The following is a 23,257-nucleotide window of genomic DNA, read 5'->3' on the forward strand; positions in this document are numbered from 1 at the left end:
TTCCTCCTGTTGGGGATGACCTGGTTTGTGTTCACCTTTGGACAGGTCAGAGTCCAGAAGAGATTCTTTTATTTTTCTGCCCGAAACCAAAGTCCAATAATTAACACGCGAACAAATGAATAAGTGACCATCTGAAGCACCCAGAGGGCAGGTGCTGCTTTTCCCCTCTCAGCTCCTCAGCACTTGCCCCTGCTGCCCCGGGGACAGGCTGTCCCTCCCAGTTTGCAGAATTCGATTTTACACCAGTGCCAGTGCCACCACACTAAAATATGCTTTGCTGGAAAACTCAGGAGCAGGTACTCGACCTCCCCGCTCACACACAAACAGCAGGCATTTCACTTAAGTAAAAAAAAACCCAAAACCTACAAAAAAAAAAAAAAAAAACCCAAAACCCAAAAAAAAAAAAAAAAAGAAAAAAAAAAAAGAGCGAACCATGCCAAATCCTGCAAACACCTTCCTAAAGTCCTCCTCCCGTCTGTGTGACAGGGTCCCAACACCGTGCTGGGGAGGGACAGCCACGCTTTTCACACCCAACTTCTCTGCCTCTCTTGCAAACTCTCTGCTCCAGCTGCCTGGCTATATCTTTACTCAGGGACTGTGCTAAACATAACTGTACCCTTTCCCTACTGTGACCCTGAAGCCTGTCGTTTACCACAATTGAACCAGAGGGTGGAAATACTACACCTTTGAAAATTCTCTTGAAACAGCATCTTTTTTTGAATCGTATCTCTCAACAGAGCTCCTTTTGTGTGTTCTGTAGGTTACCCTGCTCCCAACCATACCAGCACCTAAAATTGCTTTCTGAGACTTGAATGTATTGCTGGCAAGACAATCAATTCAAGTGGTAAGGTGTATAATATTTAGAGATAAAGATATATATATTTAAAAAAACCCAATAATAGTAAATTCCTGTAATATGTCTAGTCTGATATGAAAGCTCTCCCTCTACAGAGAGACATCTGCTGTGATTACCTTACAAAATATTAAAAAAAAAACACACACAAAAAATAACTTTCTCTGTGAGAAATAAAAATAAATCCTAGTGCAAATATAAAGCTCTGTAAACCTGGTCCTATGAGAATCTATGGTTAGTAAACGGCAGTTAAAGCAGGTTTATCCTCTCACAGAGAGAGCTCACATCATGGTTTCCACAATGATATGAGTTGGCTTGATCAATCCGCCATTCGAAGTTCCATTGGGGCAGAAGGGGGTGCCACTCTCCGTTTCTTTGGACCACCGATTCACTTCCTTGGGGGCAGCCACCGCTTTTATCCTCTGAAAGAAAGAAGAAAAGCAACGGTTAGAAGACCAAGCAGCCCCCGCGTCTCCACGTGCAGGATGGAGGATGTGACAAGCCAAGGATGGGGCTGGTGGCCACCGGAGATGTGTGTATGCCGCGTGGCTCTGCAAGGACACGGGGACCCGGGCTGCGGAGCACCACGTTCAACTTTTGCTCAGCTGCAGAGCCTGACTTGATGGAGGTAAGTCAAATGCGAGAGGGCATTCACAGCATTATCCAGCATCCTGTACGTTGGGCTTTCAGTGCTGCAGCTGCTGCTCAAATCATGTGTGTTCTCCTTCCTCATTTAGAAACAACTCTGCCTTTTAGCCCAGCCGTTCATTGCCAAGTGGCAACTACTCTCTTACATCTCAGTACACAAAGGAAGAACTAAATGGCATCTGACCAGTGTTTACTCTCTTTCCTTTCCTAACATGGTCTTTGTGGAGTGTTTTGGCTACTTTTAGACTTGTCTCTCAATAGATGGTGACAATGTAGGCCGGGAAATAAACACTCATGAAAATGCTCTGGCCACAGCTGAAAAAGACCATTAACACTTGGAGAAAAACAAATGCAAGCGTTTGTTCTCTGGGAAATGTTCTTTTTTTATTCTATTCTCTTCTTAACCCGAAGTGTCCCACTTTCTCCTCCAAGAATACCCTGGGCTGCATTTAAGATCGTCTCATTAGGCAAAAACAAAACTAATCTGAAACTTTAGAAGAGAATTGCTAAGTTTCATGCTTGCACAGTCTCTAAAAACTTTCCACTGGAAGAAAAACAGACCAGGGGACCCTGTGCTGAACTGCAAAGGGCAAGAGATTGCCCGCAAATCTAAACCTGAGAGAATCTGCATTGCGAAGTCTGAATCCAACCCAAAGTTTTCCAAAGATCAGGGCAATTTGGATCCAGTGTTTCAATTTGAATCATTAGGGGACAAAAAATTAATTAAAAAGCTAAAAAGTGAAGCCCACTGGAAGGAGGGTTTGACTTTTATTCAGTCTCCCAGAGCAAAGGCCATGCCTGAGAGCCACACAATCCACAGGTGGATCCAAATTTCCCTGAAATTCAATGAGCTCTTAGACAGCCAGGTTTGACCCAGGTCTCTCTCTCTCTTTCTCTCTCTCATTTTCTCAGTGATTTGTAGGATGGTGCTTCCTTGGCCCCATGGGCTGAAAAACAGAGATCTGGCACTTGGAAGCACCCCAGTCCTTGAGCGCTTGTCTGCACGTGGAGGCAACGATTTGCCAAGCTGGAAACTGAAGAAGTGGGACGCAAGCAAAATCAGCTGGTGTTTGTCTGAGGACAGAAAGCTTTTTGTGTTTGTTCTGTTTCTACTGTTTGCCCAAAGGACAGGTGATCTTTAATAGCCTTATTTGCATTCACTGCAGGAAAGGCACCCAACTTTGCCCTACCTGGACAAGGTGGCAATTTTCCAAGCATTGTGCTTATTTTGTATAAAACACAGCAAGCTAAAGCTCCCTTTCTCCTCTAGACAGACAACTGATTGCTCTTACCTCAATAAGCGACCCATCTGACTGTATGATGCGGATGACCATCACCATAGGGATGCAGATCATGGAGGAAAGGGCAAGAACCCAGCCCAGGCCAATTGCCCAGTCTGGGTATGTGTAGACCTTGTTGTAGGTCAGTGGTTTGTACTTGGCCAAAGAAAAGATAAAGCACCCCTGTGGATGAGAAAGAAAAACAAAGTGAGGCTCAAAAAATGCTGAAAGCAGTAGGGCTCTGGTGCTACCACTGGCCCTTGGGAGGAGAGGCAGTGAAAGGCAGAGCTGATGGATAACATATGTATTTTAAACCAATGGGGGCATTATTCTTCTATTTAGATCACTGAAAGAGCATCTGCATCTGCTTATAGGTAAACTGTTGCTTGACAATAGGGTGTTAAGCAATGGTGCTGAACAGCTGCAGTACGCTGCCTGTTCTTTTTCAGGGCTCAAATATTTGCTGTATGTTGCAAGGAGCTTACTGGGATGTTCTTCGCAGCAAATGAAATACTTCAAGACGAGTGCCTGCCTCAGATTGCTCACAGCTTTTTGTTAAAATGGCCTAGTAGTCCTATCACTTAAAGTAGGGACTGCTCTTTGGAGAGGGAGTTTTCTGTGTCACAAATGTAATATTTTGCAAATCCTAAGAAAAATCTGCTCAAATGTAGCCAACTACAATTTGCGCAGGCACAGCAGAGAGCTGTCATGTTAACAGCTGACATCTGAGAAGATGATGTCTTTGAGGGGTATGTTCAAACCTCCAGCAGCTCTTTGCAAATTGGTCTCTGAATGCAACAGCCTTTACTTGAAGAGAAGCAGTAAGAGGCAGCTCAGAGCTGCCATGCAGAAGACTTGAAACAGCACGGGCCAGTACTCACCACACAAAGAACTGGTGTGATCACAATCCAGCTCCATTTCATCCAGGGACCAGGTCTGTATCCAATCATATCCTCAATGGCATCATAAATATTATCAGCGCCTGTAACGGACAGCGAGCGCTTTCATCAGAATCGAGCATATCAAAGCCATGTAAGGACTGTAGGATTACAGCTGGTTTCCTAGCTCCCCCCAAAGGGGTATTTAAAGGGAAGATGAGGGTGTCAGATGTATTGTTCAAATGCTTCCCATGGCTGTGAAGTTCAAGATGATTTTCTCCTTGAGAAGCTCAAAGGTTGGGGGACTCCCTCATCCTGCACCCCCCTCATTACTCCGATGCAGGAGTGCAACGCTAATCCCTCCGGCCCCCGTCACGCACCCACTCCTCTCCCCAGACTCGCGCTGAACTTGCCAGAGGGATCGCCATGGGAAAGACCCGGCAACAAACGGTACACCGTGCTTCTACAGAAATTTGACTGTGCAAAATGAAGGCTTTGTTCGTTTTGCTTTCCTAAGGAGATGGTGTACACGAAGAATCGGGGAAAAGACCAGTCCTAAGCGGCAAACATCTGATCATTCCTCAGCTACCGTCTCAGGCAGCTAGAGAGGCTACTGTCAGACCTTGGTACTCAGCATTGCCTAAAAATAACAGGACAGAATACACTTTTCTGTCAGCTTTCTTTTTGTATTTTCTATTTGGTCGGCTTGCCCCTTGCAGATATTGCAGCTCTGAAAGGAAATTCTCTGAGAGACAAACAGAAATTTTCACGGCTGGCCAAACTTTCAACTCTCATCTCTAAACTTAACACATGTAAATGCTTAATTGTGCCTTTATTAATTAGCAATGGAAAAATACTCATTTTTGTGTGGAAAAACACTGGAGGCTGGCTTCCTCCCAGATGCAAATTTGTCTCCAAGAGGTCAGTGCAAATTTAGATTAATGGCATGCATCTGTTGCTGGGAAGAAGATTCTGGGGTGGCTGATGATTAAATGTTTGGCCAGCAAAATTGTCACTGACTCATCAAAAGGTATCAGATGAAAGGATTCTCACTTACCATAAACCCAGGCTACAGCAATACATTCAAAGAATGCAACCCACAAAAGGCATACACCACTAGCTGCATAGTAGTCAAAGAGTTGAAAAACATACATGCCACCCTGTAAAAGAGAGACACAAGGGATTAGGATCTGTCAGGGAAAAAAACCTGAATATTTCAGGCCCAGCTCCCAGTAATACCTACCAGCATATCTGAACAACTGCTGTCTAACAAGAAGAAATATCAAGCAAGTAGGTAAGATAAATATTTGGCACTACCTTCCCCAGGGAATTTGCATGTTTACTACAGGAAGTGTTCCAAACAAGACGGCGATTAAACAAAATTAAGCCACTTTTAGTATAATCTACTGAGACACTTAAATCTTTCCTTCTTAAAAGTATTTGAGGGTGGGCATTTGAAGAGACAAATGACGTAAAGAAATAGTTGGTCGCCTCCTAACATTAACTCCTCCAAAATACTAAAAATGGAACTCAGTTCATCAGGAGGGTCTTCATTTATGAACTGAGTGGAAGGACTTTTTTCATGAGAATAGTTCATTTTTTTCTAACCCTATTTATACTATGCTGTTACGACTCTGCTCTCACTACACTGAACGGTATATACCTCCACTTTTTCTTGAAAAACTGTGTTAGGAACCTCTGTTACAAGTGCTATTTTAATTCCCACAATTGTGCTCTTCCAGTTGTTTTTAAAATCTGGCTTGGATTTTATTTTGGAGATAAATATCACAGCAGTGCAGCCACTGGAACATATTCCCATCTTGTTTATACTAGAATAAATCCAGTGGTATTTAATTGATTCAAATCTGTGTAACTAAGATAAAAATCTCTTTCTCTGCATGCACTGGATGGATTCTTAGTCTGCTCTACTGAAGGTTCCCAATGCGTTTCATCATTTAGAGCCAGATGTTAATATTCATACTCATGTTGATTAGTACCCGAGATGAGATTGAATTTAATGAGATTTCATGTCTCTGTTCCTCTGACTGAAAAGGAGGAAATATATAGCTCCCTTTCAAAATGCTTTCAGATCTAGGGATGAAAGATGCTCTGTAGATCTAAAGAAGAGCACTGCTCCTCTGAATGGCTAATTCTATGCAGTCGTCTCATTTATAGCTAAAATTGGTCTGAAAACTGGCTAAAAAAGAAGGCGATTTCCAGCACCGCTGCTGCTTACCTCAGTCACCATAGTTAGTCCCAGAAGATAGCTAAGGAAACATACTATAGCGATGAAGATTTCCCGTCGGTAACCCTTCCTTAGGAAGGATGGGTGCAGATCAACTAATGACGTGATCTGTCCTTCAACTTCAACAAACTAAAGGGGAAGAACAACAACAAAGAAATGTGACTTGAAAATTACCCACCATGCATTTTATCCAGGCTCATACACACAATGCTCCACAGCAACACCCTAACTGTACTCTGTGGCAAAATGCTGCTCTGAATAAATAAATCAGAAACCATTCCTTTGTAACCCAGAGGCTGAAGCGTGGGGTTAGTTTTCAGGTTGGAACAAGCTTTCAGAATTGCCATTCATTTCCTAGCAGTCTTACAAATTACCAAAGGGGCTCTGTAAATGCAAGCTGCATGGATAAAGGAAGTTAATTTGATGACAGGAAGGCACTTATGTGGCTTTTATGCTGTAGCTGTTCCAGATGAATACAAGATGTATTCTAGAAAAGAGGCAGACAGAAAACACTCAAAAGAGCCTAAGCTAGGAGAGCTAGGAGAGTACTCCCAGCCTTTTTTTGATGTGCCAGAAAACCTCACAGGTTCTAGTTAGGTTAATTCCACAACTGGATATAATTCTACTCTTGGGTTTGCTAGTGAAAACCCAGCCAAGGGAAAGCAGACTTTGGTATGAAATAGCAGCACTTCTTGACTGAACTTGTCCTTTCTGAACCTGTGAGCAGAATACCTCTGACTGAGGCTCTGGGGTACTTCTGCAGCAATAATGGAGCTGTTGATACACTCCCCGTACAAAGATTTGGTAAACTATTTGCACATGTAAGCCAAAAATGAAGCTCTGAATAGGTGAGCTAAAAATCTTACTTTATCTAGCTTCACGATAACTGTATTTGTACTTACTTGCCATTGGAAAACTACACGTAAGATGTGTAACTTGAATTAACCAAATATAACCCAAACTGGATTTGAATGAAAGTTTAAAGTTAATTGAAAACCAGATGCATTTCAACCATGGAGAAAAGTGACTACTAAACTCCCTGCAAACAAAGAAGGGATCATTCCCCAAAGAAAGGATCATTCAGCTGATTTGTACTTTCTGCCTGGCAAGGTACAAAAGCACCAAGTTCACTGAAGACATGAGGATACCATGGAGAACCAAGGCTGCCTCTGTAGAAATGATCTGCCCCCTAAGTGGATATGTCTTCTTATAACTAATGAGTTATCGCAGGGCATGTATGAAATAGCATTTTTTCAAGAAAAGCTACCTTTTCCTACCCAGTATCTACATTGTTCTTACAGTGCCCAGAAGTGCCCTGTAACAACTCTACCCTCTTTGATCATGAGCTGAAGCTCCATTTTGGCAATACAGACCATCCTGCAAACACTCCACCAGATTTTGTTGCCTCCTGTCTTGTTGCTTTGACTTCTGTAAAACTGGTTTTCTTTTTAAATGCAACCCTTTCCTTTGGGCTGATTTGATCTTAAACTGCTCTGGCATTCCAGAAACCTGCTTGACCGCACTCCAAAAAAAACGAGGGGTGGAGGAGAGAAATTAAGCGCTCCAATTAGTTTTAATCATTCTACGCAGTGAGGAGCTTTTTAAAATTACTAGACAGCTTCCAATTTGCATAAGCACAGGGTTGTTGAACCACAGCATTGGGCACTTTTACATTTACTTTGGAATGATTGAAAGTTGCTCACTAGAGTTCAAAGATTAAGCTGTAAAGAGCAATTTAGGGCAAATGGAATAGCAAAAATGTAAGAGATTTAAGTACACAACAACTGGGTAAAAATCCATTTACAGATCTCTCCTCATATGACAGAGCATTTAGGCTAAATGAACATTTCATCCTTACTAATTGGTTTTTATAATCATGGAATCATAGAACCACAGAATGGCAGAAAGCTGCCTGTTGCCCTGAAAACTTGGGCAATTTTGAATGTGTAGTTACTGCATAATCCCTGGTCACCCATGTTTCCTTGTAAGTGGACTATCTAGAAATGATTTACAGGTTCTTTGGCAGTATTTAGTCCAACATTCCTATAAGCCACCACTGGGAAAAATAACCTAACTTCTTGGACTGAACTTTTTGATTTTTTCATGCTCACTAATTAATAGCAATATGTGCTACGTGATTAGTACAGCTGGAACCTGAGACGCTTTCTGGACGTCTGGAGGGTACTGCATGCGTGCTGGTGACGTGAAAGTCGGCAGGATCCCACATTGCTCAGTACCTCCAAGCCCAAGGCCACTGAAAAAGGCTGTGGCTTTGTCTGACTGCTCATGAAGCCACCCTGGATATACTTTACAAAACGTTTTGTGCTTTTTGTGCTTCACGAAGGCTTCACTTTTCTTTTTTGGCACTTGGCAACTATCAAAGCCTGTATTCCTAGTAGTTATTAATTCTTATAAAGTGTCTCAATATTGGTGTATACACACTGCAGGTGATCACAACGGCACAAAGTACTCTGTGGAACAGACTGCTGTAGTCTTTTATGTTTTAAAATTATTAAGCTCTTCTCCAACGTAGGAAAATAGTGCACCGCAACCAAAATGGTGGTATTTTGCAGCCAGAGTGGGACTGATATTTAGGTTAGGGAGCACTGCCCTAGTCTTGTGGACTCCATTAACTCCTGGTGACAAAGACTTACTGAGCAACATCATACTATGAATTGACAGTCACAGATTCATCAAATGCAGCCCCTGCACTAAAAAGCAACCCAGATGTACTCCTCTTAAGCAGCATTAGAGGCATCCTCTTCTTAACTCATGCCTGTAAAACCAGCTTTTCTCAGTCAGCAGCACCAATACAATAAGCCACATACCTCTTACCCATCGTACTAACCTGGCTATCCAGTCCAAGCAACAGAAGCATAATAAAAAAAAGGATTGCCCAAAAGGTGGGCAGCGGCATCATGGACACAGCTTTTGGGTAGGCAATGAAGGCCAGGCCTGGACCTAGAGAAAGAGAAAACAGGAAAGGGGGAAGGGAAGGGAAGAGAAATAGTAAGTACCGGCTCTTTGGTAAAGGTAGCCACACTCAAATGCAGGAATGCCTGGTTCCGTTCAGATAAATCCAAACGCGGCTGGAAATACCAGGAGTGAAACAGTTTGGCTCTTTTATCTGAAATCGAAGCACGCATGACTACAGCAGAAACCACAGGCAAACCCCCAAGGCCATTGCTAACAGATCACCAGTTTTAACATCTGTCTCAAACATGCCAATAATGGAGGTGGTCCTACACCTGCCCTGCTCGGACACAGGACAGTATTGGGGCCGGGGGGAGAAGGGGTGACCCAGGAGAATGGCAGAATCCCACTGCTAGCCCACATGGTCACGATGAAGATGATGATGATGAAACTCTTTTGCATGCAGGGAAGGGACTCTGCTGCAAACATTCCCCAGGATCTTTGCTAATGCAACCACTGCCTCCCTCTGTACGCAACCTCCAAACCCAGCACGGCTTTTCTAGAGCGGGGTTTGCACTCTAGGAGTCTGCTCCTTCAATTCTGCAAACCCCCACTCCTGCACTGAACTGATTTGGCTACTCCTAGTTATATCAGCTGTGGTCCCTGAAGAAAATGCCTCCTGCTGTTAGGAATTGCTGGTGTGTAAAATCACTCTGTGTAAAATCACTTCCCCATCATCTGCCCCTATTCGGCCAGCCTAGGCAGACCTGCCACGGTGACTCTAGTATGACCAACATCGGCCCCAGCTGCAGGATGGATTGCAATAATCTGGGAGCACCAGTGGGGCTGGGACTAAACGCCCGGCTGCTCTGCTCTGGAAACCAAAGCCTTGTGTGTGAGTGCTCATCACTAGACTGGGTCTCATCTGCGCCGTGGACCAGACGGCATCTCACTCATACCCACACACCGTGCATACGTGCAGTGCTCTCCCATGCTGATCTCCAAAGGCACTCTCACCTGGAGCCAGGTGCTATCAGCTATTGCTTATGAGAGCTTTTGTCTAGAGAGAAAGAGCCCTCTCCAAGTGGGAGACAGGAACATTGGGAAGCCGGCATTTACGGCAGGCTCTCAGGGTGGCCGCAGAAATTTGGTGAAGCTGACAAAAAATTCTGAGGGCAGATTTACATTCAGGTTAAAACCAGGAATGCCTGGCTTGTCTGCTTGTTTGCTTTAAGAAGCCTTGAAAACCAGCATTTTCCAGGATTGTGAAGTGGATTCAAGTAATTTTAAACAGGAAAAGGAATTTTTTAAAACTGCTGCAGTGCGGGGACGGAAATCTTATCTCTGATCTGTACAGAAAAATCTCTAACGCTGCTCTTCCTACCTCCCACTTTTCCTTTCCAACAAGAAAGATGGAAAAAGAAGCAAGAGAAAGAGGTAAAAAAAAGATGACGTTTTTTCAAACTAAAGAAAACTTTAAGTCACTGAAAATATTTGAACAGAAATAAATACAAATTAGCCAACAATCGAGCAACTAATTTTATTTAAAATGAAACACAACTAAGATTTTATACGACAGAAGATACCAAAAAATTGGTGCATGTCTCAAATTTTGGAGGGCTTTGCTTTTTTTCCCCCTAATTCAGTGCATACAGTAGATCATCCCTGAGGGAGAACTGCTACCAGATGGCATTTGCAGCTGATATGTGCAATTGATGAGACAGATGTAAAACTGCTCTCCTCAAAACTTGCTGCAATTCTGTATGCTTTGGCCAGTGAAACTGTCCTTGCACTGTGGTACCATCTAATACCAAGTGCTCTAAGCCCTGTGCTAGCTTTGATTTTCCTTTGAAACTAAGTGTTGAAATATGAAAAGTCCATATGAAAGAAAATGTTCCTGGCATCCCCTCGACTGAACATAAATAATCTAAAAATTGTATTTAATTTGAAACTCTGTTGCTCTGAAGGGTGTTTTGCAAAAGTGAAGCACTTGTGGATGCTATTAAGAGCTATTTAGGATGGCCACAATCTCAGCCCACTCACTGGCTGTTTGCTGGCAAAGTGCAGTGGCAGATGCCGGGCAGGCAGTAGGGAGACCAAGGCACTATAGTCAGGCCTGCTTAATCTGAATTTGTTTGCAAATGGGATTTTTAAAAAAAGGCAAAACGCGCTGTTTTAGCACTGCTACAAATTGCACAGGTGGTAAAGTGTTTCTTCCAGCCAAACAGAAACGCAGCACAGATTAGACAGGACTCACTATGGCTTTGTTAAGCCTCCACTGCTTTCCTCTCTCCCTTTAAAAGTATTTCTGAAAAAAAATCAAGCGCTGTTAATTAAAAATCTGCTTTCACTGGGAAGTCAGAGGGGTGTAATTTAACTGTCGTGTAAACCTATTAAAGCCAGTGAAGGCCAGCAGCAGCGACCAGTGCTTTAAGCAGAAGCCACCCCCCCGCTGACAGGTGTGTCCCGGGCACATTGCACCAAGGCTGAATTTGGCACAGGTAAAAAAATGTGGCCATGAGGTTCTGCTGTCAGCAGGAGGGCAAACAAGGAAACAAATGGTGTCACGCATAGGGCAGGAGGGATTTAACTTGCTGGGCAGAGACGGCGGGGGGGAGCATGAGGTCTTGGCCCCGTGGACGATGTCCTCTCCCCAGTGCTACAGCCACGTGGCAGCGTCTCTGCTCACCTTTTTCCTGACCCAGGGGAGCGGTTCTGACCTTGTATCACAAGAAACCAAAAAAGGCAAGGCCAAAAAAAGAGGCTTATGCGGCTGCTGAATGTCTCTGTGCTGAGAAGTCAGCAGCGGGGCAGCAGCAGCAGCAAGAGCTTCCCCCATGGCCCCACATGGGTCCTGGGATGCTCATCCCAAGGGGACCGAGTGGCCTCTCATGGCTCTGTGCTCGATCTCTGCTGAGAAGGGCAGTGAGGAAATACATGGGAAGCGGTTTGGATAATTTTGGTAACATTTACTGTCATGTAAAAATGTCCCTTAAGATTTAGCCAAAGACCAGCCAGTGATGATGGGCAGCCCACTGAACAGTGAGACAGTTGCAATCTCTGGCCATCAGTGACGAGGGCTGAATTTAAATAAAGTAGAAAACCTGAAGGCATTGACAACAAAATATGCAAGAAACTGAAAACCAAGTTTGGAAGCTAATCAGTGCCCTCTTTGTCCCTGTAATATAGCTATAAAATCATTCATTTAAAAAAATGCTTTTTGAGCTGTTGATGAAAAAATGTGATGTAAACACTAAGTCTGTTAGTTAATTTGTATTTAAACATTACTTAACAACCCAGTGTTACTATAAAGTTGTTTCATTCTAAAAATGTCAAGCAACAGGAATATTAACTGCCTGGGTATCAGAGATTTAATAATAAAAATTAGAATAAACATTGACCAGATAAAAAAAACCTAATGTGGAAACACTTAAAAATGCTACTCTTGGAATTGATCCACCTACATATTAAAAAAAAAAATGGGGCTATTTATGATTTATTCAATAGGATTATTCCCTTGCTTCCTGTTTGCAAACAAAGCAATCAACCTCTGACCAAAATAAGCACTATGGCCAAGACTGTCAACTAATTGCACTTGCGAGAGGTGTGCCAATTGCAGCCACCCAAGAATCCAGTGGTGCCACCAATGTCACTAGTTTTTTCATTAGGCCTTTTGAAGTAAGATATTCTTCTCAAAGACTTAACTCCCAGAGCCATGTGATTAGAAAATATATTGACTTTTTCTTTTTAATAGCATGTTTGCAGAGGAAAGTTTCAAATCCTACGCAGGTAAATTAAAACTGCTAAAAAAAAAAAATCAGAAAGAAATGCCACAAGTGCACTCAGGTGACATTGTTATTACTTGACTCTGATTAGCTTTAAGCCTCATGGCTGTCAAGGCCTGACTCATTATTCTTGAATGGTAATTCCCATCTAATCTGTCTGTTCTGTGCAAGAACACATGGTTACACCTGCCCTCACGGACAAGACATGCACAGAGGAAAAAAAGTCATCTATTTTGTCTGAGATATATTCACATGCTATGAGGATTTAGTCTTCTTCAGCTGCAAGTGCGTAACTGAACATTAATGGGAAGAACACTTGTGAAATAAGGGAGGAACCTAAGTGTACATCCAGTTTCAAAATGGACTCCTCACAGTTCTGTCAACCTCACTCTGAAGCTACAGAGGACAAATGCAGGATTGCAACAACTAGAGTTCCTGTGGATTAAATGGTCCACAGAACCCAGGAGATGGAGTTCTCCAACTTCTCTTGCCTTTCAGTGAGATTTGGGAATATATGCATGTATGTCCCTTCAAAAGGTCAAGGTAATATTCCCGCTGCAGTGCTCCGCTGTGAGCATGCAAAACTAAGCTATGAAAAACACATAAACACTGGCTATTTGCATTTGAATGAAAATAAAGGTAGTCTGAAAAGAAGGATGGAATAAATTTTTGAATCAATGACATTCTGGACCCTAGATAATGGTGTGGTTATCTTAACTCTAATCTCAACTCAAATGGATAAGCACGCTCTAGGAAATGTGTTTGCTGCCCTGTTAATCGAGACAGAGTAAACAATACAACCCCGGCTAACCCTCACTGCTCTAGATGAAAGCCCAAATCAACAATGTGCTTATTTTTCTGGAGATTATGAGAAATCTTGTTCTGTTTTTATTGCTTAGATGTTAGCTGATCGAGTCTGCAGAACTTTGCTCACACGCTAGGCGGCAGTGCCCACCACCACTGCCACCAATACCATCGTACCTGACTCTGCCACATCAGCAATGTTCACCCCTTGCTCTTGTGCCATGAAGCCCAGGACGGAAAAAATTGCGAAGCCAGACACAAAACTGGTACCACTGTTCAGGCATCCCAGCAGCAAACAGTCCCTAAGTCACACATATGTCATGGAGCAAGTTAATTAAAAAAAAATTAACCCATTGTCCCTACTTTATTTACATCATTTAGCTAAAACACTAAACCCCCTTGGATGGAAACTTGCCTATAGCAGTTGTATTTGTACTTGTTGTAGCTCCCCAGGGAAGTCATTGCTCCTAAGCAGATTGCATATGAGAAGAAGATTTGTGTCCCTGCATCTATCCAGACCTAAAGGGAAAGATGGAAAGACTGTTATTAGTGGCATCATTGCACTGCAACACTCAACGCAAACACACAGTTCAAACTAGGCAAAATCAACAAAATAACTGCTTCCATTGAGGGTGATAGCTAAAGGATCAGGGAGAGAGGGAAAGAGAACATCACATTTGCAAGTTTGGCTTTTATAGGGAAAAGAAAATTGTTAGCGTCAGAGCCCACATGACCATCATCTCTACAACAGTTCCTGTATCCCCTCCCCAGAGATGCTCAGTATTTCTAGATTCTTAGTCATTCAGCTGGTCCTTCCTGTTGGCACAACAATAAATGTGTTTCAGTGCAATAGGAAATGCAGAAGTATTTATAGCATTGCTCATTTCTGTTGTAATGCATTTCAGTTAGAATCAGCCGACAGAGTCACTAAATTGAGGATGTGAAAAGCTTGAGAAACAGGTTTGTGTATTTGGTTTGATTATTTTTCTAGCTTTCTGGCTGTTTTTGTATCTGTTGAAATGCAAGATAAAAAGCCATAGGGGTGGGGGGAAAACAAGCAAAACACAATGCACTTTATAAGATATGTATCTGATCTAGGTCTCATGATTCTTTCTCCTGATTACATTAAAAAAACATGTACAGAGTGAAATAACAGTACACTATCAACTTCTCAGTTACTAAATATGTAGCAAGCTATCAAAATGCATCCACTGAATCCCATCTGTTGACTTCCTTCTGCTAATGCAAGTCTGCTATTGCCAGTAGAAACCACCAAGGAGTCCGAGTGAGAATTAAGACCGTAGACCATTACCTCCTCCCTCCCACTGTCACTTTCCAGCACCTTGCTGACTGGTGTCTCCTTGGAGATGATGCTTTTGCTAGACTGTGGGAGGGGGCCTGCCAGCTCGCATGAATCTCTTCTACATTATTGGCTGATGCTCTGGGCTTAGGGCTAATAGTAGATCATAAAAATGATAGAGTCCCATAAAAGAAGATTCATTCATAAGATATAATGTCTCCTGTGAAGAGGGTGTCTTGTATGAAGAGGGCAAGACTAGAGAATGAACCACATTTCCACAACATTTCTTTCAATTACACTTTTCCTATTTTGGTCATTTAGTATCATTGGAGTTTTGTTTTAACCAAATACTCATTAGAAAGAAATAGCGAAGACAGACCTTATTCCCTCTCACTGTGACCCACATTTTGTTACTTTCAAAGATCCCTTGTTTTCTTTTTTTGGGGAGGTATTGCATTTTTTTTGCATTTCTCACATGATCACTATTGGCTGAAATGATGCCGGTCTGCTCAAGTGTCACATATTTGAACTCTGTGAGCACAGACAGGAATCTTTATCTAATCACAGCCTATACAGAAAGAGTAAGTCTAGCTGTACTAGCCAGGGCTAAGCAAACGGTAGTTCCTGTGCCTCAGAAAGCATTTTTCTCCACCTTTGCACAGGTTTTCATTCTTCTGTTATTTCATTCACTTCTTTCACAATCTCCTCCTATTGAGCAGTGGGAGCTAAGTGACACTGGTACTCACAGTTGTCGCTTGTTGTTCCATCTGTGAAGCTCACGTGTCTCTCCTTTGAAACTAAAGACTATCCTCATTAAAAAAATGCATCTCCCTTACCTTACCAACAAGAAAGCTGAGATTGTATAACGGGACAGAGTCTACAGCCTCAGAGTCCTTTGACACAAAAAAAATACACACGCACACACACACATACATACACATGGAAAGATGCATTAACACATATAACAGTGACCTTCTCAAGCAGATCTCTGGAAAATATAACCCAGCATTAATGTTCATGCTACATTTTGACCTCTAAAGACAGTGGACAAAAAGTCTATTGCTATTACATCACCACCATCACCCTCCCCGCTCCCCCTTTGCGTAGGAAATTGTCCCACTCCCCACTCCTGGTTCTGTACCTGTGGGTCAGCTAACCGTGAGATATCAGGATAAAGATAAAACTTGATGCCTTCTGCAGCTCCAGGCAGGGTCACACCACGGATAAGCAGAACAAGGAGCATGATGAATGGGAACGTGGCAGTGATGTACACCACCTGGCAATTAGAAGAAAAAAACCAAAGGTATGTCTAGTCTGTGGCAGTCAATGCTACACCTCCAGAATCAAAAGAGATCTAACAATGGGAATTCAAAGCCCCCTCATACCTAAAAAGGACCTGACCTGAGTTTCTGTGTCTACTTTTAGTTTAATGGTCTTTACCACCGTATTGCTTTAGATCTGGAGGCAGTGCAGGTTCATGAATCCCTCCAGAGCCACCCAGACAGTGGTCATGTCACTCAGGCAGAGAACACGCAGGATTTTATACAACTCATGACTTCCGTTAGAAATTCTGCCTTTGCCCTGTTTGTCCTTCTCACATGACAAATGCACCTCTGCCAGGGAAGCTGAAGAGATTTCCTCACTGAGGGTGCCTGAAGCATTACCTCACTCTTTATTTGAACTTAAAAACTGCAAACCGTTTTGCAAGCTCTGCTGCTACCTCTGACCTTGCTGTGCAGCCTCACTACTGCTCCTACAGGCAATTTCACAAGGCACTTCTTTCAGAGATGAAGATAATTTGGTCCGTGCTCCTGTGTCTCCCTTCCCATCACCTTGAATGCATGAAGCCCTTCAGGTTGGCATCAGCCTCAACAGTGGTAATTTCCAGTCCCATAACTTCATTCTTGCCCTTGCTGTCTATTCAGCAACATCATTATTGGAGACTAAGGCTCTATTCATCCAGTTTGAGAATATGTCTTCATTATCTTTAACATCTACTCCCACTCTCTTTGAATAACAGCCTACTTCTTCTCTTCTTGTTATCTTCTCATTCATTTGATGAAAGAGCCCTTTGCTTTAATCTCTAGCGCGAGAGTTAATTGAGCTTGCATTTGGACAGTTCTATTTTTACACCCACACTTTTTGACCTCTAACATTTTGTTTTCTTTGCCCATCAGTGCTTTCTCTCATTTTATATATAACCGCTGTGTTACAGTCAAGAATCACTACTGTCCAAGAAAGGGCATTTTTCATGGAGTCACATGATTCCCCCAGGTAATTACAGTTTTCTGCCATGAGTTAAAATGTATTTTTGTTTTCCAGAATTTGTTTAACTACAGCAAAGCTCCCGGGATGCACCATTTTTCTTCTTAAGTATGTCCTCTGAGAGTAACGAGAACTCAAAGCCTGCCTTGCCATAATAATTCACAGAGCTGAACTGATTTCGTAAAATTAAAGGAAATCTTTTCATACACGTCCTTTTTAATTTTCTCCTTGAATTTGCTGTATATTTTCCACTGACAAATAATACATATTACACATTAGCCCAGTTTCACCAAAACCAGAAAGATAAAAGGGGGATTTCTGCGGTTTCTAATTTTTTTTAATATAAGTCAGGTCTATGAAAAAATCAAAGTTTTCTTATAAAATAATATATGCTTTGACATATTTGCAGGAACTGAGTAAACAACACTCAGAAAGCAGCCCTTGAGCTGCAGGTAAAGATTCTCTCATAACACTGGAGGAATTTTTAAGATCAAGCATATTATCCAAAGCATAAGCACAACTATTATTTTTCCTCATGATTCCATGTTTATTTGTCCAATACGCTACTACAAGATTTAAAAACTATGTCTTCCCCCTCCCCCCCCCAAAGTGCCATTAACACACTGGAAAACAGGGAAGTGCTATAAACAACCATCTACTAAAGTAAACTAGACTTCTCAAATAATTCAAGTCCTCCATTAGAGTTTACAGTTTACTTTTGTTTGACCCCAAAGTTAATGGAATCAACCGGAGACTTTCCAATGGTTTTGTCGGGCTTTGGCTCCCCACCCGCGTGAGCTCAGACGCTGCAGAGAGGAGGCAGCAAATTCCTACCGACCGCCTTGTCCTAAAAATGAGCACATTTTGCTGGATTTCCAGAAAACACAAACATTTAGATAACTGATTTTAACAGACCTGTTTTCAACCTGTTACCTTCCCAGGGGCTTGAAACAGTGTGCCTTAGGGAGCTTGGAAAAACCTCTCAGCGCTACTGTAACCTTTACCGAGCAGACACCAGGCTCGCCAAAGGTAATGCAGAAATGTGTGCTTCCACTCGGCTACTGCGAGAGATTTATTGCATTCACCTTTACTATAAAACTTAGACAATCACCTCATCGGGTCACATCAATCAGAGGGAACAGAGAAGCAAACATTTTTGTCAACGTATGTTTTAGAGGTGTGGAAGCTGTTCTTTGGAGCAAAGCTGGCGGGAATCCAGGGTAAGGCACCAGCACGATTTTAATGAGGCTCCATGATAAAAATCACAGAAAGCAAGGCAGAGACGACAGTAAAGCAAGTAGTTTGGTCAACAGTGGAACTAATGAGGTCTGGTTTCCTACGGAGTTTTGTCTCCTGGTTGATTCTGCAGTGCGTAACAAGGTAAAACTGCTAAATTATGCTTTTTCTGCAGTTGAGGCTTTTGCCATTGCTCACTTCTGACTTCTCCGGCGGTTGATAAAAGATGGGTTCATGCTGTGGCCTTTTTCTCAGGTGGGACACAGGGTCGCTCCCTTCCACCTAGCTGACAAGAAATGTGTGGGAACTTAGTATCTTGAGACGTCTCTACCTCTGTTAAGACTTATCTGAAATGCTGCCTCAACCAACAGGTTTGAAAGCTGAGCCACACATATGCAATGGCTTCTAAAGCCTTTTCTCATGAAAATAGGTTTAAAAACACTACCGTATGCAAGGGGCAATAATACCATGCTTCATGTTGTTAAGTGATTGTCCAAGATTTGTTGTAATTTCCTTCTTGCACTGGAGTAGGATGAGGTTCAGGAATGATTTAGCTGTTATTGTTTAGAGAAAAACATGATTGTGAAGAGCACACGATGAGACTAAAACCACAAACTATCCAGAATCTCTGTCAAGGAGAGTGCTTCTAAATGAGCACCTAAGTTTAGTCTTCTCTGTCTACACAGAGCCCTTCTGTAAGTGAGCGGCATTTCAAAAATGCTATGCATCAACCAGTTTCCACTGACTTAAAACATCCCTACCACAGCTATGTTAACATCCACCCCACTGCACTGAGAATGAACTTGGCTGGTGTGAGAGCACAGACAGGGAGCGCAGAGCACCACACATCACAAGCCTAAGGCCTTCCATGCTCATGACATGCATCAGTGGGACGCTCGTCCTCAGAGAGGCAAAGTGATACTCAAACCGTGCTTGTATCTGCTTCTTGATGCCATTCCAGTAATCGCTACTTGACTCGCAGGCATTTGGGGCACTGGCAATGACTTTCAAAAGTCAGCTGAATCTGAATCCCTCTTTCTTCAGCGCAAAGATACATTTTTTTTCCCAGGAAATAGTGAATATCTTCAAGAATAGCATTACTTAGTATTTCTAACATCTGCTAACTGCAATGATTATAAAAAGGGTAAAAGCGCACTTACTTTCCCAGTGGATTTGACTCCTTTCCAAATGCAGAAGAAACATATCACCCAGACAAGGAGAAGACACAGTGCTAGATCCCACTTGATAATACCAATATCTTCAATTCCCGAGGACAAGCTCAGTACATTGCGCCTGAATATTTGAAAGGAAACAAAACAAGGGAGAGATGCAGGAGCTCAGTTGATGCAGAATCTGTTTGTGATGGCTGAGAGTATACAATGGTGTGTAGGGCAGTAGATGCATGGGCAGATCCCTGCCCTTTGAACGCTGCTTGCTAAATGAGCGTGGCTTATGTGAGCAAAGCTGAGCTCTGCAGCCCTACCTCTTCCCTAGGTCTGTGGTGCTCTTCTCTTCAATATATTGCACAGCATTTCATTTTAAGCTCTTTTTAGCAGCCCGTGACCATCTCAATTTGAGGTAAGAAAGTATGCTCAAAGCATTGCGGCTTTCACATTTGCTCCCTTAGAGGTACAAGACCGACTCGCCTCAGTCTCACCACAAATACTGGCTCTGAAACTGCGCGGCAGCATTGCACATGATGTCTCCATCACGGACACTTGCAACTGGCCTGCATCTGTGTGTTTCTCCTCCTTTTCAGTTCATTAGCAAGACTGCCACAAGGAGGAAAGGGAAAAAGCAACGCAGGGAACCATCGAGCCGCACGGCTTTGCAGGGTGAAGGCTGGAGCCATTATCCGTTCTCCCCTTGTGGCCCCCCGCACACAAACACTGCCTGGGCGCGCCGCCGCCTGCCCTCAGCGCCGCCGCCACCAGGATCTTGTTTAGCTAACTCCAGATATTTGGTAAACTTTATTCTGTCACTTAGGTTAATAAATAAAAAGAAATTCCTAAGCTGGGTCTTAAGGGAGCAACATCTGACCATCAAAATACTCTGTTCCTGAGGGGAAAAATTCATTAAGGCTTCTCTCTTTTGGAATTGCCATGGGTCATTGTTAAATACTGATTTAAAATTATTATTTTTCATTTCATGCAACATGCATTGTCCTCACACATTGGACAGACCTTGTCATACCCGATACTTACTTCATTTGTCAAATATGTATGAAAGAACAAACTGTTTCTTACTGTTTACTTAGCTAAAGCTCGTCTGCAAATGAACCTACTAAACTCCGAAGAGTTTCTGCAAGGTTTTTTTTATATCAAGCAGCAGTTTGACCTCAATTACAACAGAAATGCCTTGCCCTAAGACTAGAGAAATGAACTTGCTACCTAATAAATTGTTAATTAAATTTGATTTTCAGACAGCTATAAAAATCAGCCACTTTTCCTTCACCTAAGTCGTGGAGAGCAGAGACAGCAGCAGTCTGGGGTGCTGTACCAGGGTCAAGGCCCACAAGTGTGGCGTGCGCAGTTTTGCGTGTGGATCCAGTACAAGACAAACCACTGTGGTTTGTTTTTCCCCTGAATTAATTAAACTTTTTTTTTTTTTTTTTTTGCTATTACCATGGAAATAATAGCAAATGAAGTCACTGATGGAAAATTTGCAATTAGTTTTTGGAAAAAAACCCTGGATCAACTAGTTTAATAGGACTCAAACCCTCACCCATCTGTTTTTGCATCTCTGTTTGCCAAATTCACTTGGATTACCTGTGTGAATGTGTTCTCACACCAAATGCTTTATTCTCTCTGAACATGTGTGTATTTTGTTATGGAAAAGGACTAATGGCACCAGACAGGGTAAGTCTGCCCTAATCAGCACAGCTATTCAACAGTTACGAGAAACCCCTCGGTAATGAATATTTGGCATAAAGTTGCAGTCCTGGTTCACCTGAGCCTAAAGAAACCAGGGAAAAACCTGCTGTGCATATACAAAAGAAGAAAATACATTTATAAGATGACAAAGCCCTTCTGTGGCTTTTTTAAAAATAAATGGCAATTTTCCAATCTAAGAGGCAGTTCATATTAAAAAGGCAACCTATAGAGCTAGCTCTAAGGAAGGCATGAATAATTAACTTCAAATGCATTTTGGAATAGGGAGCTCTCTTAATACATTCAGCTAAGACCTCTTTGCTTTTTCTTAGGGAACTAAAAGCAAGTGGTCATCTCACCTAGAGTTTGTCCCAGTAATCCTTTCGAGCTTTTTTGGAGGGCACCCCAGTGGGTTACTGAGAGCCAGATACATTGCTTTTCTATGGTGAGGCAGCAAGCGCGCTAAGTGCTGTGCTGGCTTTCTCTGTCCTGGGTTATCTCGTCTCACAAAGACTGACTACCTCAAGGAATCTGCTCAGAATTACCAGGGGAGCCTCGGCATTAAAAATTGTTTCATGAAATCTAACCCAGCATATTTTTTGCAGCAGAAGCACTCAACCTGGATTTGCGATACCCTGAAAATTCAAGTTCAGGAAGGAGCACGAGCCGGGCTATGCTGATAGCTCTTCAGTTTTGTTACATAACCCACTGCTGCTTAGATTCAGCCAAGTCCACTCAAGTAACTTCACACGATTTATGCATGAAGTTGTTACTAATTCTAATTTATAGTCTTGATGCTGTCATTAACTGTCACTCACATATAATCAATGGGACAACAGGCTGGGGCCGAGTTTCTTGTAAACATGAGTTCTTGAACCTTGTTCATACACTAGTATGTTCTAGTGATGTGCAATATGGAAATGTGATAGGAGCTGTAACTGGCTCTAGAACATAAACAAAAATAAAATGAGGAGAGTTATGCAATCCTTGAAGGATATTCCAGCTCGTTAATCAAGTGAAGGCAGACAGGACCTTTCGTACCAGGAAAGGCGAAGCACCCTTTCATGTTGGATGGACAAGAATAACTAACACTGAAGCAGCTGTACCACAAGACTATTAGAAGGAGAATATGAAACATTTTTTAAAACCCTCCAGTTTGCCCCCAAAGGCAGAGACAGCTGCCCTAGATTTTACTTAGTTTTTGTGTCGCTCCCTTTGGGATTACATGCCATTAGCATGTGATGGTCTTTCTTGGGATTTGGATGACTAAAGTCTGCTGATTACCAAATATTTATAAACACTTGGCCAGCACCAGACAATCAGAGGTTTTGTTCAACCATAATTACCCCATAACACTTATCCCTTATGTATTAATATGCGTGTAAGCCTTTAAGGTTTTGGACTTTAAAATAAAATCTTCAGAAATAAGACCTGAAGCATGTGACACCAAGAGGTAAGTCTCCTGATACAAAGCCAGATTTGCTTAACCCCCTTTTATTGCTGTTCAAGCAGGCATGTGATTTGCACAGAACATTAATTCAAATGAACTGAAATGTCAGGCTGTACTATACATCCAGCCAGGCTGAGAAGGACACGTGTTATTCAACACGAAGAGGTTAATGCATCAATGCGGTCAATTATATCTGGGCAGCATTAGTTTTACAAAGCAATACTGATGAGGACACTACATAAATGTCCCACAATATAAATGGCATTGGGTTTCAGAAACCAAATACTCACAAACCCCTGAATTAAATTGGAATTAGTTGTGCCACAAAGCAGATGGATATCTTCAGTTAAAGACTATTTATTGACCTGTCCTTTCAATGTGGGTAGCTGGCTGGCTGGCAGCTGGCATTGTCTATGATGGCAAAGTACCTGAAAGTTCTTAAAATTATTTTTAACTTCAGAACTATAAAGAATAGTAGCATGGCTGGGGAAAATCTGGGGATACTAAATGCTTGCACCATGTAAAAGCTATGCTACTTTAATTACAACAGTGCTGCGTGATCTCTGTCCTTGCTTTAAGACTCCAATAGTTGTTTATGCAGACAGAACAGCTATTTTTAATACTTCTGTAAGTGCTATGAGTCCCAAAGCAGCTTGCTCTGTTAAGGGCAGTTTTGCTCATGATGAAACAGTGAGCTATGGACAGTATGTCTGTATTAGTGGGATTACAG

The 23,257-nt window shown here is 42.4% G+C and overlaps 1 protein-coding gene across 3 annotated transcripts in view; it reads right to left on the reverse strand.

Moving 5' to 3' along the window:
- Positions 1–721: 721 nt before the first annotated feature.
- SLC6A6 (solute carrier family 6 (neurotransmitter transporter), member 6) overlaps positions 722–23,257 on the reverse strand; it is a 51,942-nt gene continuing 29,406 nt past the window's right edge. For all 3 annotated transcript variants that reach the window (XM_010571569.1, XM_010571560.1, XM_010571578.1), the window contains 10 exons: positions 19,368–19,500; positions 15,848–15,982; positions 13,822–13,925; positions 13,584–13,708; positions 8,753–8,865; positions 5,896–6,033; positions 4,717–4,819; positions 3,663–3,763; positions 2,794–2,964; positions 722–1,275 (listed from right to left, as the gene is read on the reverse strand). In XM_010571569.1, coding sequence (XP_010569871.1) covers positions 1,135–1,275; positions 2,794–2,964; positions 3,663–3,763; positions 4,717–4,819; positions 5,896–6,033; positions 8,753–8,865; positions 13,584–13,708; positions 13,822–13,925; positions 15,848–15,982; positions 19,368–19,500 — 1,264 coding nt within the window. In that variant the 3' untranslated portion in view covers positions 722–1,134. The remainder of the gene's footprint in view (positions 1,276–2,793; positions 2,965–3,662; positions 3,764–4,716; positions 4,820–5,895; positions 6,034–8,752; positions 8,866–13,583; positions 13,709–13,821; positions 13,926–15,847; positions 15,983–19,367; positions 19,501–23,257) is intronic.

The sequence above is a fragment of the Haliaeetus leucocephalus genome, unplaced genomic scaffold, assembly GCF_000737465.1.
Source record: "Haliaeetus leucocephalus isolate CR32 unplaced genomic scaffold, Haliaeetus_leucocephalus-4.0 Scaffold2, whole genome shotgun sequence".
Classification (NCBI taxonomy): Eukaryota; Metazoa; Chordata; class Aves; order Accipitriformes; family Accipitridae; genus Haliaeetus; species Haliaeetus leucocephalus.